The following is a 12,704-nucleotide window of genomic DNA, read 5'->3' on the forward strand; positions in this document are numbered from 1 at the left end:
ATCTTTTATCCACAAATCCTTTCACTTGCTTCCAGAAAATTCTCTGTCATCCAGCCATTTGTGTAACTGGATACCAATCACATCACTCGAAAAGACACTGAAATTCCTTATAAGCGCCATTATGCTTGGTCCAAATTGCATGGCTTTCACATAACTGCGGTAAAATTCAATGCCACCAAGTCTACTCAAAAACAAGCAACTTCCCTTATTTGGTCAACACAGGAAGCTTCAGGTCACAGTTCCCAGACCAGGTCACGGCTCACAGCAACTGTATAACCTGCATTTGGTTTTAATTATAAATTGACCAAAAGTCCCAGCATGCTTTACTCTCTGCTGAATAGCCATTTTAAAGCCACTATCGCCATTATTGTTGTTAAATTCATTGTTACAATCATTCTTTTTCTGTCTATGGATTATGTGATAAACACCATTGGCAGCAATCCAAAATGCAAAACCCACTTCACAACAATGTAGACGGTAATTAAATCATCAGTTATGAGTGCAATTAAATAGGAGGTAGTCAGAATGTGATCATACACTCTGCCCACCTTAGCACCTTTCACCTGGGTGACCTCCATCTCTGCAGTACAGAGTAGCTGAACTATCTCATGGGTAGCACCTTTGCTGTAGACATTGTAGATATTGATTCACATCAGTGTTCTCTGACTTACCCACAGTGAGAAGGAGTTTAGGCCAAAAGCAACGATTTCTTCCACTCAGTCAATAACTTGAGATTTTATCCCTTGCTTCCATTTTCTCTTGGGCATTCCATAATCATTTACATTTCATCTAGTACCACCTCTGTTCGTTTCACTGTCCAATATCACTCCCTTTCTTTACCTTACACCATCATCCCTTTTGCCGTTTAATCACTCCTGCTCTCCATCCACCACTTTGTTTTTTTTTACTTCCTTTTCCTGCTATCCCTCTTTGGCCTGGTCCTGTGCATAAAATCCCCAACATTTTCCAACGTTGGCACTAGCCCATCAATCTAAGATGTCGGCATGAAGTTTAATCAAAATAAAAAGACAGGTTTGTGTCAGATGGGGGCGTTTAAGTCTTCAAAATCTGATCCCGGTCTAAAGCTGGCCAATTCCTGCTCCCTCTATGTTATTAGGCTTCTCAAATGTAACTGTTGTTGGCCAAGTTTGTCAAACCTCAGGAGGTCCGGCAGCAACTTCCAGGAAAGGCCTTGGCAGCAGCCTGACCGACTTTTATCAAACAAAATAAGGAACATTTGACTGCGGGACTGCGAATGAAGGGAAGGGGGTTTCTGGGTGACCAATGGGGGAGTGTTTCTAGTGCCAAAAGAGAAAACTTATTAATTATTTTGCGGAGTCCCCGCATCATCAACTCTCTCCTGGCCAAGTTGCAGACTTGCAGTCCAGCTCAGGTCACTCATTAACTGGTACCAATCCCACAATTCCACTGAAGCCCAACTCAAACTTGAGGACTATCCAATTAAACATTATACAGCATTCCGGACTCAACATTGAGTTCAACAATTTAGACCTGTCTTCTATTTGGTATCTTCTTTCCCCCACCCCAGCACCTCAGTCTGTATTTGTTCTTATGCTTTGCTTTCAGACAGCGCTGACCTTTATTCTGCTATTAACACATTCTGCTATTGTGCTTTCAGTCAGCACTGACCTTCTGCTGTTAACACATTCTGCTATTGTGCTTTCAGACAGCGCTGACCTTTATTCTGCTATTAACACCTACTCTGGATCAATGCTTTGTTCCTCTACCCCTACCATTCCCAATCTCTCTGTCTTTTGTTCTGTGGCATCTTTCTATTCTAATCTTCGTTTGTCTTCTAACCTATCCTTGACCTTCCATACAATCGCTACAGTGCAGAAGGAGGCCATTCAGCCCATTCAGTCTGCCGACTCTCTGACATAGCACCTTACCCAGGCCCTCTCCCCCTATCCACCCCGCGTCCCTACACATTAACCATGTCTAAACGCCCTAAGTGACACATCTTTGGTCACTGTGCCAGGGATGTTTAGCATGGCGAATCCACCCAACCTACACATCTTTGGAGTGTGGGAGGAGACTGGAGCACCCAGAGAAAACCCATGCAGACACAGGGAGAACATGCAAACTTCACACAAAACAGTGACCCAAGCTGGGAATTGAAGCTGGGTCCCTGACACTGCGAGGCAGCAATGCTAACCACTGTGCCACCGTCCCTTAATATACAGGATAGTTAGTCACCCTTCCTGGCAGGTCCAGAAGGTTAATGTCTCTACTCAACCCTCTGGATCCAAGGGCTGACCTGAGCGAACCCCATGATCAAGAGTTCCCCACTCACCCCACAAGCCATTCACCATGAGGCTTAGTCTTCCCTTCCCTGCCTCAGGCCTCCAGTTCCCCGCCCTCACCCTCACTCTGTTTCTCTCTGCAGTGCCTGACCGGTTGAGTGTTGTCTCCTTTTATTTCACCTTTCCAGCAGCCTCAGCCTTTTATTCACCACATTCAGGTTTCTTTTACCCTCAGGTCACAGTCACGTCCATTACCCCAAAATAAAATCATGAGGGGGTTTGGACATCGGCAATAAAGTAAAACTGTTCCTATTCATGGGAGGAGCGAGAACGAGAGGATTGAGAATGAGAGGGCACATATTTAAAGTCATTGACAAAAGAAGTAAATGAGGAGAAACATTTTTTTCACACAGCAAGTGGTTAAAATAAGGAAAGGCAACCACACCTCCTCCACAATCATCTTCAACACTAGTGCCTCACAAGACTATGTTCTCATCCCCCTACTACATTCCTTACACATCCATGACTGTGCAGCCAAATTCCTCTCCAATTCGATTTTCAAGTTTGCTGATGACACCACCGTTGTGTGTTGGATCTCAAACACTGACCAGGCAGAGTATAGGAACGAGATAGAGAATCTGGTGAACTGGCGCAGCAACAATAACCTCTCCCTCAATGTCAACAAAATGAAGAAGACTGTCATCGACTTCAAGAAGCGTAAAGGAGCACATGGCCCTGTTTACATCAAGGGGGTGAAATAGTCGAGAGCTTCAAGTTTTTAGGTGTCCAGATCACCAACTATCTGCCCTGGTCCCCTTATGTCAACACTATAATTAAGAAAGCCCACCAACGCCTCTACTTTCTCGGAAGACTCAGGAAATTTGCCATGTCCACTACGACTCTTCTCAACGTTTACAGATGCACCATAGAAATTATTCTTTCTGGTTGTATCACAGCTTGGTGTGGCTCCTGCTCTGCCCAGGGCTGCAAGAAAGGGTTGTGAACAAAGCCAAGTCCATCACTCAAACCAGCCTCCCATTCATTGACTTTGTCTACACTTCCCATTGCTTCAGAAAAGCAGCCAGCAAAATTAAGGACCCCACGCAACCCGGACATTCTCTCTTCCGTCTTCTTCCATCAGGAAAAAGGTACAAAAGTCTGAGGTCACATACCAACCAACTCAAGAACAGCTTCTTCCCTGCTGCCATCAGACCTTTGAATGGACCTACCTTGCATTACATTGATCCTTCTCTACACCCTAGCTATGATTGTAACGTTACATTCTGCACTCTCTTGTTTCCTTCTCGATGAATAGTATGCATTGTCTGTATACTGCACAAGAAACAATATTTTTCACTGTACACCAATCCATGTTATAATAATAAATCAAACCAAATCAGTCAGGAATGAACTGTCTGAGAGCGTGGTGGAGGCAGATTCAATCGAGACATTCAAACAAGATTTAGATTGTTATCTGAACAGGAAAGATGTGCAGGGTTACAGGGAGAAGGTGAGTTGGGAGAGGGACAGGTGAGAGATGAGTTCATTCAGAGAGCCAGTGCAGGCACAATGGCCTCCTTCTGCAGTCTAACAGTTTTGTCGATCTGTGGAAAATGGACTACGTATAAAAGCAGAAAAGAATTGTGGTCTGTGCTATAAAACTTCAGAATCAGCCTGTGTTCCACCTGAACATTCCCCCCCAAACCACCTCCCCCACCACTTTGTGAACAGCATAACACCCGTCAACTTTCTGCCTCTCTCAGAGCACAAGGATTGGGAGCCTCCTCGAGTCGGCTCCGCCTTGGAACAAGGTCATGGCTTTGACCTGAACTCTGCTTTCCCGCCCCATTCCCCAAGCCCCTCGGGAGTCGCCGACTGTTCACGTCAGCAGGATTCTCGCTGCAGTGAACGGAGAATTGAATCCGCCTCCACCACAATCTCAGCGCCCTGTTGCAGTGAACGGAGATTTGGCCGTGCACCAAATTCTCCATCCTCTCTACAGAGAGAGATTTCCGTCTTCAACACATCCTGCAGCACCATTCCGAACCCCCCTCACCTGAAGCCTTTAGCAGTGCTGAGAACAGCCTTTGTGTAAACTACCCGAGCAACATGTCATAACTCAGTGTTGGTTTGGATACATGTTCCCACGTGAATTCCCTGGCGTATAAACAGTGCAGCAACTCAACACTTGTTAATGTGAAGCAAGTCGCTTCCAGTCAGAAAGAACATGCTGAAGTGAACTGGCAGCTGACTTTCATTCACCACTGATAGTTTCACACCTTGAAGAACAACGCGGTCTTGTTAGTTCTTTCATCCTTTTATATAGTGGTGAACCATAGAGTCATAGAAGTTTACAGAATGGAAACAGACTGCCAGAGAGAATGGAGATTTCAGTGCACAGCCAAATCTCTGTTCACTGCAGCTGAACGGGAGAATCCTGCTGACATGAACAGTCGGAGAATCCCACCCAGGTCATAGAGTCATAGAGGTTTACAGCGTGGAAACAGGCCCTTAGATCCAACTTGTCCATGCCGCCCAATTTTTACCATTAAGTTAGTCCCAATTGCCTGCATTTGGCCCATATTCCTTTATACACTCTTACCCATGTAACTGTCTAAATGCTTTCTAAAAGACAAAATTGTACCCACCTCTACTACTACCTCTGGCAGCTTGTTCCAGACACTCACCACCCTCTATGTGAAAAAATTGTCCCTCTGGACACTTTGGTATTTCTCCCCTCTCACTTCTAGTTTTAGACTCCCCTACCTTTGGGAAAAGATGTTGACCATCTAGCTGATCTACGCCCCTCATTATTTCATAGACCTCTATAAGAGCCTGACCTTCTTAAAAAAAAACTTTCCTGGGATGTGGGCATTGCTGGCTTGGCCCAGTTGTTTATTGCCCCTCCCTAATTGCCCTTGAGAAGCCGGAGGTGAATCAACGCTTCCCTTAACGCAACTGAATGGCTTCAGACGGCTGATACACACCAAGGGCAGGCCACAAGGAGGCCAGAGCAGGTGAGAGGGTAGTATCTCTGGAATATTTCCACCATTTCCATCCCGCTGCAGTGGACGGAGATTTGACCGGACGGCCGGTAAGATTGTACCTCACACTTCCTTCAAAGAACAAGAACAAAGAAAATTACAGCATAGGAACAGGCCCTTCGGCCCTCCAAGCCTGTACTAAACATGCTGCCCATCTTAACTAAAATCCCTTATCCTTCTGTCGACCATATCCCTCTATTCCCATCTTATTCATGTATTTGCCAAGGCGCCCCTTAAAAGTCATTATCGTATCCACTTCCACTGCCTCCCCCAGCAGCAAGTTCCAGGCACCCACCACCCTCTGTGTAAAAACTCTGCCTTGTACATCTTCTTTAAACCTTGCCCCTCGCACCTTAAACCTGTGCCCCCTAGTAATTGACTCTTCCACCCTGGGAAAAAGCTTCTGACTATCCACTCTGTACATGCCCCTCATAATCTTGTGGACTTCTATCAGGTCACCCCTCAGCCTCTATCGTTCCAGTGAGAACTAATTTGGGAATCGGTTGAGTTTTAAACGCAGTGGTCACTTATCCTGATTCCAGCTTCTGAAAGGAATTGTATTCTTGGACATTTTAGATGGTTTGCAGTTCTCAAAACGGCAAGCGTGACATAAACTAGCGACACTGTGGTACACAGGAGATACCATGGGGGTAATTTTAAAACACAAAAAAGAAACAGATGGAGTTAGGGTCAGATGGGAAATTTCAAACCTCAACCCGCTACATTACAAACTGTGCTCCCCAACTCCTGCCACATCCCACCCTACCCCTGCCCCTGCACCCCCACCCTACCCCCACACCCATACCCCCCAACCCTCCCCTGACCCCCAGCAGCATTAACATAGATTAACATTAGATTAACATAGATGTTAATAGATAACATAGATTAACATAGATTAACATAGACACGTTAAGAGAGGAAAGAATTAATGGGAACCTGAGGGGCAACTCTTTTTTACACAGAGAGTGATACGTATGTGGAATGAGCTGCCAGAGGAAGTGGTGAGGCAGGAACATTGACAACATGTAAAAGGTATTTGGACAGATACATGGATAGGAAAGGTTGAAAGGGATATGGACCAAATGCAGGCAAATGGGGTTAGCTTAAATGGGCCTTTTGGTCGGCCTGGGCGAGCTTGGGCCAAAGGGCCTGTCTCCATGCTGTAGATTCTATGAAGAGACAGACTAACAACCCAGCAAAGGTCCTTCTATTAAATATTTCAGTGAGGCTGTGGAGCCTCAGGCAGTTTCTCTATTTTAGCTTTAACTCTGGCTCACTGAGTGAAATGAGGAAGCTAAAGGGTGCTGAATTCCACTGCATGACACAGGTAAGGGCTGTTCCGGCACTGCGTCCGAGTCACGGAAGAGCAGGAATGCTTTCTCTCTGTCACCTTCAAATAAACATCCCCCGTGGTTAGATCTACTTAGAATCATAGAATTGCTACAGTGCATCGAGTCTGCACGAACCACAATCCCACCCAGGCCTTACCCCCATAACCCCATGTATTTACGCCAGTTAGTCCCCCTGACACGAAGGAGCAATTTAGCATGGCCAATTCACCCGCACATCTTTGGACTGTGGGAGGAAACCAGAGCACCCAGAAGAAACCCACGCAGACACGGGGAGAACTTGCAAACTCCACACAGACAGTGACCCAAGCTGGGAATCGAACTCAGGTCCTTGACGCAGTGAGGCAGCAGTGCTAACCATTGTGCCATCGTGCCACCCCTTCATGAGCCAACGTCCTTCTGACACCCTCCACATCATGTGATCACGTCCCACCTCAACAGTCTATCCTACCTCAACGTACTTTCTCCACTCTGCCTCCAATCTCTCTGGCCCTTCCTATTGATGCCCTTCCACCATTCCCCACCTCCTTGCACCTTCTCCCACTCAATCTCTCCTTTCCTCCCCTCCACTCCTCAGCTGTAATCCCATGTCCACCTACCCAATTCCAGCCTCTCAGTTAGGCTGCTGCTTGGAAACATTGTTCCGGAAAAGCCACTCCGGTCCCACAGATAATTTCAGCAGATCCTGACTACTAATTGGTACTAGTTTTCAGAACTGGCTGTTCCTTTGTCAAGTGAGTGGAAGTTCTGAATTCCCACTCACCTGATAAAGGAACAGCCAGTTCTGAAAGCTAGTAGCATTTGCTACAAATAGAGTTGGACTTTAACCTGGTGTTGTGAGACTTCTAACTGTATTTACGCCAGTCCAACACCGGCATCTCCACATCATGCTAAATGGTGGCACAGTGGTTAGCACTGCTGCCTTGCAGCATCAGGAAGCTGGGTTCAATTCCGGCCTTGGGTCACTGTCTGTGTGGAGCTTGCACATTCTCCCCGTGTCTGCATGGGTTTCCTCCGGGTGCTCCAGTTTCCTCCCACAGTCCAAAGATGTGCAGGTTAGGTGGATTGGCCATGTTAAATTGCCCCTTAATGTCAGGGGGATTAGCAGGGTAAATATGTGGGATTACGGAGATAGGGGCCTGAGTGGGATTGTGGTCAGTGCAGGCTCGATGGGCCAGATGGCCTCCTTCTGCTCTGTTGATTCTACAAATACTCATACCTCTCTCTATCTCTGTTAATGTTCTCCAAAACGTCTGAGAAAATGAGCCCTTCACTGAGCACCTGGAAAAATAAGATCCTATCCATATATCTCCCACAGCGTAATGCCTTCCCCGTCGATTAAGATCAACTTGATCTTGGGAAAGGTGAACCATTTTCCTCATCATGACAGCTTGTCCTCGATGAAGGCAGACATAAATGAAAATTTATCCTCCAAATCTGCTGGCAAGAAAGGTGATCCAACACCAGCGTCCTCTCCCAAATCACCTTGCCCGGGACCCAGGTGCTAATAATTCAAAAGCAGCTCCGCCGGATGGGACACGTAGTCCATACTCTTGACATCAGACCCCTAAAGCAACTGCTCTACTCGGAACTCAGTCAAAGCAGGAAATTCCCAGAGCACAACAGAAACGCTCTTGGGATGTCCTCAAAGCATCCCTGGAGATCAAACATCATTGATTCAAAGAACAGTACAGCACAGGAACAGGCCCTTCGGCCCTCCAAGCTGTGCCAATCATGATGCCTGCCTAAACTAAAACCATATTACGGAGTCCGTATCCTTCCATTCCCATCCTATTCATATATTCGTCTAGTTGCCCCTTAAATGCCACTATCATACCTGCCCCCACCACCTCCCCAGGCAGTGCATTCCAGACATTCACCACCCTCTGTGTAAAAAAACTTGCCTTGCACATCTCCTCTATACTTTTCCCCACACACCTTAAACCTAAGTCCTCTAGTGCTTGACTTTTCTACCCAGTAAACAGCATCTGACTGTCCACTCTGTCCATGCCACTCATAACCGTATGAACTTCTATCAGGTCACTCCAGGGGATTCTCGGAGCACAGCAGAAACACTCTAGTGATGTCCTCAAAGCATCCCTGAGGATGTCAAACACTATCACTGATTTAATGAACAAAGAACAGGACAGCACAGGAACAGGCCCTTCGGCCCTCCAAGCCTGCACTATGATCATGATGCCCTAACTAAACTAAAAAAAGTCTTCTGCCCTGATTCATGGGAGACTCTGGCTTGTGACAGACCAAAATAGATCATAGAATCCTAAAGTGAAGAAGGAGGCCATTCAGACCATCCAGTCTGCAATCGCACCCAGGCCTTATCACCATAACCCCATAACTCTCGCTAGTCCCCCTGACACTAAGGCACAATACAGCATGGCAAATGTACCTAGCCTTTGAACTGTGGGAGGAAACAGGAGCACCCGGAGGAAACCCACACAGACACGGGGAGAACGTGCAGACTCTGCACAGACAGTGACCCAAGCCGGGAATCGAACCCGTGTCCCTGGCGCAGTGAGGCAGCAGTGCTAAATACTGCGCCACCATGCCGCCCAAAACAGAGAAGGCTCATCTGGGAAGGCACCAAACACATTGAGGGACTTCAATGGGGAAGTGTAAAGGTGAAGTGGAGCTCAGACCTCGAAAAGAACCCATCTACCCAACCATTCAAACACCATCAGCCTCGCATGTGACAAACTCTGCAGATCCATGCGTTGGACTGACTGGCTATCTCACAACCCATTGGAACGAAGCAATCGCTCCTGAGGGGCTACGTAAGGAAGGGGTGGGGTGGATGAATACAGATAAACAGGGAACACATCAATACAGCAGCCGGAACGGCACCAGAACCTAAAAACTTTTAACTCAGTTCGAAAGGAGCCTGAAAGAAGTCAGTGACCGTCTGTTGGAAGTTTCCATAAAAAGTTAACAACCAGATGTAGATAATCAAACTCTGGAAGAAACAGTGCAACACTGATCCCTCATCTCAGCAGCCCCCCCCGCAACCCCCACCACCCCCTGTCCCCACCCACCCGCCTCTCTCTCTCTCTTGCTCACACACAGACACAGACAATTCTTCTGAAAGAATTCAGCAAAGTAGATCAGTATCTGGGGCCTCTCTCGCCAGACTTGGTGAGGCTACACCACTGCACCACCCCCACCCTCCCTCCCCAACCCCAACCCCACCCCCAAACTCCTTCCTCCGCACCCCACACCCCCCCCCCCCCCGACCCCATTCCTGCTCCCTTACAGCTGGTGTGCCAGACAGCCAGTGAGAGAGAGAGAGAGAGAGAGAGACCGGGGAAGAATAAAAACACCAGAGCAGAATCGACCAGCAGTCAGTCGCCAAGTTAGAGAGAGCGAGCTTGAATTGTCTGCCTTGCAGAGGGGGAGCAGGAGAGGAAACGTATCCCTCGTTCTCGAGTGTAACCAGCTGACTGAGAGATGGGTGACTTACCTTGCCAACGCAGGACATTTCTCCCCTTCTTCTGCACAGCACCAGGGAGAAAGATGCTTTTCCACACACCCCCCCCCCCTCCCCTTTTCTTTTTTGAACAGAAGCAGTTGCAGTGTGTACTCAGAGCAGAGGGGGCTTGTCAGAAGCTTAGTGCTGCCGTTTGCTGCTGTCAGCCCAGCAGGAACAACTGGAGAGGCTCCACAGCTGAAATCCGTTACTCATGTTAGTTTTTTTTTCCTGTTCCCATGCTCTGTTGGCTATTTCCCCTCCTCTTACTGGCTGGGAGCCAGACTAAATACTGGCTCTGATCACATGACTCACAAGTTGCTCCATAAATCCAGAGGCACAGCTTCTTCCGAGGCCCCCAACACACTAACATAGAAACATGGAAGGTAGCAGCAGGAGGAGGCCATTCAGCCCTTCTAACCTGCTCTGCCATTCGTCACAATCATGGCTGATCATCCAACTCAATAACCTAATCCTGCTTTCTCCCCATAACCTTTGATCCCCTTCTCCCCAAGTGCTATATCCAGCTGCCTCTTGAATACATTCAATGTTTTGGCATCAGCTACTTCCTGTGGTAATGAATTCCACAGGCTCACCACTCTTAGGGTGAAGAAATGTCTCCTCACCTCCGTCCTTCCAGACGTCGCTGGATTCCGGGGAAGTGCCGGAGGATTGGAAAACGGCTAATGTTACGCCGTTGTTTAAGAAGGGTGCCAGGCAAAAGGCGGGGAATTACAGGCCGGTTAGTTTAACGTCTGTGGTAGGTAAAATGTTAGAATCCGTCATTAAGGAGGAAATTGCGAGGCATCTTGAAGGGAATTGCTTGATAGGGCAGACGCAACACGGTTTCATTAAAGGGAAGTCGTGTCTGACAAATTTACTGGAGTTCTATGAGGATGTGTCTAGGGCGGTGGATAGAGGAGAGCCGGTGGATGTGGTCTTTCTGGATTTTCAGAAGGCGTTTGATAAGGTACCTCACAAGAGGTTACTGCAGAAGGTCAGAGGACATGGAGTTGGGGGTAGGGTGTTAGCGTGGATAGAGGATTGGTTGTCAAATAGGAGGCAGAGAGTGGGGGTCAATGGGTGCTATTCGGATTGGCGGTTGGTGACTAGTGGGGTGCCCCAGGGGTCGGTGCTGGGGCCTCAGCTATTTACCATTTATATAGATGATCTGGAGGAGGGAACCGAGTGTAGGGTGTCGAAATTTGCTGATGACACCAAGATTGGGGGAAAGGCAAATTGTGCGGAGGGTGTGGAGAGTCTGCAGAAGGATCTAGATAGGCTGGGCGAATGGGCCAGGAAATGGCAAATGGAATTTAATGTTGGCAAGTGTGAGGTGGTCCACTTTGGTAGGAAGAATGGTAGGAAGGACTATTACTTACGTGGCGAAAAACTGCAGCAGGCGACGGTGCAGAGGGACCTCGGGGTCCTTGTGCATGAGTCGCAAAAACCCAGCCTGCAGGTGCAGCAGGTGGTCAGGAAGGCGAATGGGATGCTGGCCTTCATAGCGAGGGGGATTGAATATAAAAGTAGGGAGGTCTTGCTGCAGCTGTATAGGGCATTGGTGAGGCCGCAGCTGGAGTACTGTGTGCAGTTTTGGGCGCCGCACCTGCGCAAGGATGTTTTGGCCTTGGAGGGAGTGCAGAGGAGGTTTACTAGGCTGATACCGGAGTTGAGGGGGTTGAGCTATGAGGAGAGGCTGAATAAACTAGGCTTGTACTCGTTAGAGTTTAGAAGAATGAGGGGAGATCTCATTGAGACGTATAAGATGATGAATGGGATGGATAGGATAGAGGTGGAAAGACTCTTCCCGCTCAAAAAAGACAGTAGGACTAGGGGGCACAGCCTCAAGATAAAGGGGGGGCGGTTCAGAACGGAGTTGAGGAGGAACTTCTTCACTCAAAGGGTGGTGAATCTCTGGAATTCTCTGCCCGTTGAAGTGGTGGAGGCTGCCTCGCTAAATATTTTTAAGAAGCGGGTTGATGGGTTTTTGATAAGAGAGGGGATTAAGGGTTATGGGGAGAGGGCGGGAAAGTGGAACTGAGCCACGACAGATCAGCCATGATCTTATTGAATGGCGGGGCAGGCTCGAAGGGCCAGATGGCCTACTCCTGCTCCTATTTCTTATGTTCTTATGTTCTTAAATGGTCTACCCTGAGCCCTCAGACTGTGACCCCTGGTTCTGGACTCCCCCACCATCGGGAATATCCTTTCTGTATCTACCCTGTCAGGTCCTGTTAGAATTTTTTAAGTCTCTGTGAGATCCCCCCCTAATTCGTCTGAACTCCAGTTTGAGGCCTAATCATTATTATCTGTCCCGATTGGTATTATTTCCTCCACTCACCATGCACAGGGTGTTCATCCCTTTCCACATCTTGGGACAAGACTCAGTCCGGCAAGACGTAAAACGCAGCAACTTTGGGAATTGTTGGGGTTGGGGGAGTGGGGGGGTGGATTTGGCAAGAGTCAAACAGTGAGTCACCCGACTGTCAGTATCTTCTTCCCGCGACGCTGGTGGTGGGTTAATGGTGGGTCGAACTTCCCCATTGGTGAATTGTTGGAACCC

General features: G+C 47.9%; 1 protein-coding gene across 1 annotated transcript in view; it reads right to left on the minus strand.

Annotated features, from left to right (window-relative positions):
- Nucleotides 1-10,336, minus strand: part of st6galnac3 (ST6 (alpha-N-acetyl-neuraminyl-2,3-beta-galactosyl-1,3)-N-acetylgalactosaminide alpha-2,6-sialyltransferase 3) — a 230,851-nt gene extending 220,515 nt beyond the window's left edge. Inside the window, exon 1 of the mRNA XM_080196500.1 lies at nt 10,133-10,336. Within this exon, the coding sequence (XP_080052626.1) occupies nt 10,133-10,150 (18 nt within the window). The 5' untranslated portion in view covers nt 10,151-10,336. The remainder of the gene's footprint in view (nt 1-10,132) is intronic.
- Between the last annotated feature and the right edge of the window lie 2,368 nt (nt 10,337-12,704).

The sequence above is a fragment of the Carcharhinus amblyrhynchos genome, chromosome 9 (assembly GCF_965287045.1).
Source record: "Carcharhinus amblyrhynchos chromosome 9, sCarAmb.v2.hapA, whole genome shotgun sequence".
Classification (NCBI taxonomy): domain Eukaryota; kingdom Metazoa; phylum Chordata; class Chondrichthyes; order Carcharhiniformes; family Carcharhinidae; genus Carcharhinus; species Carcharhinus amblyrhynchos.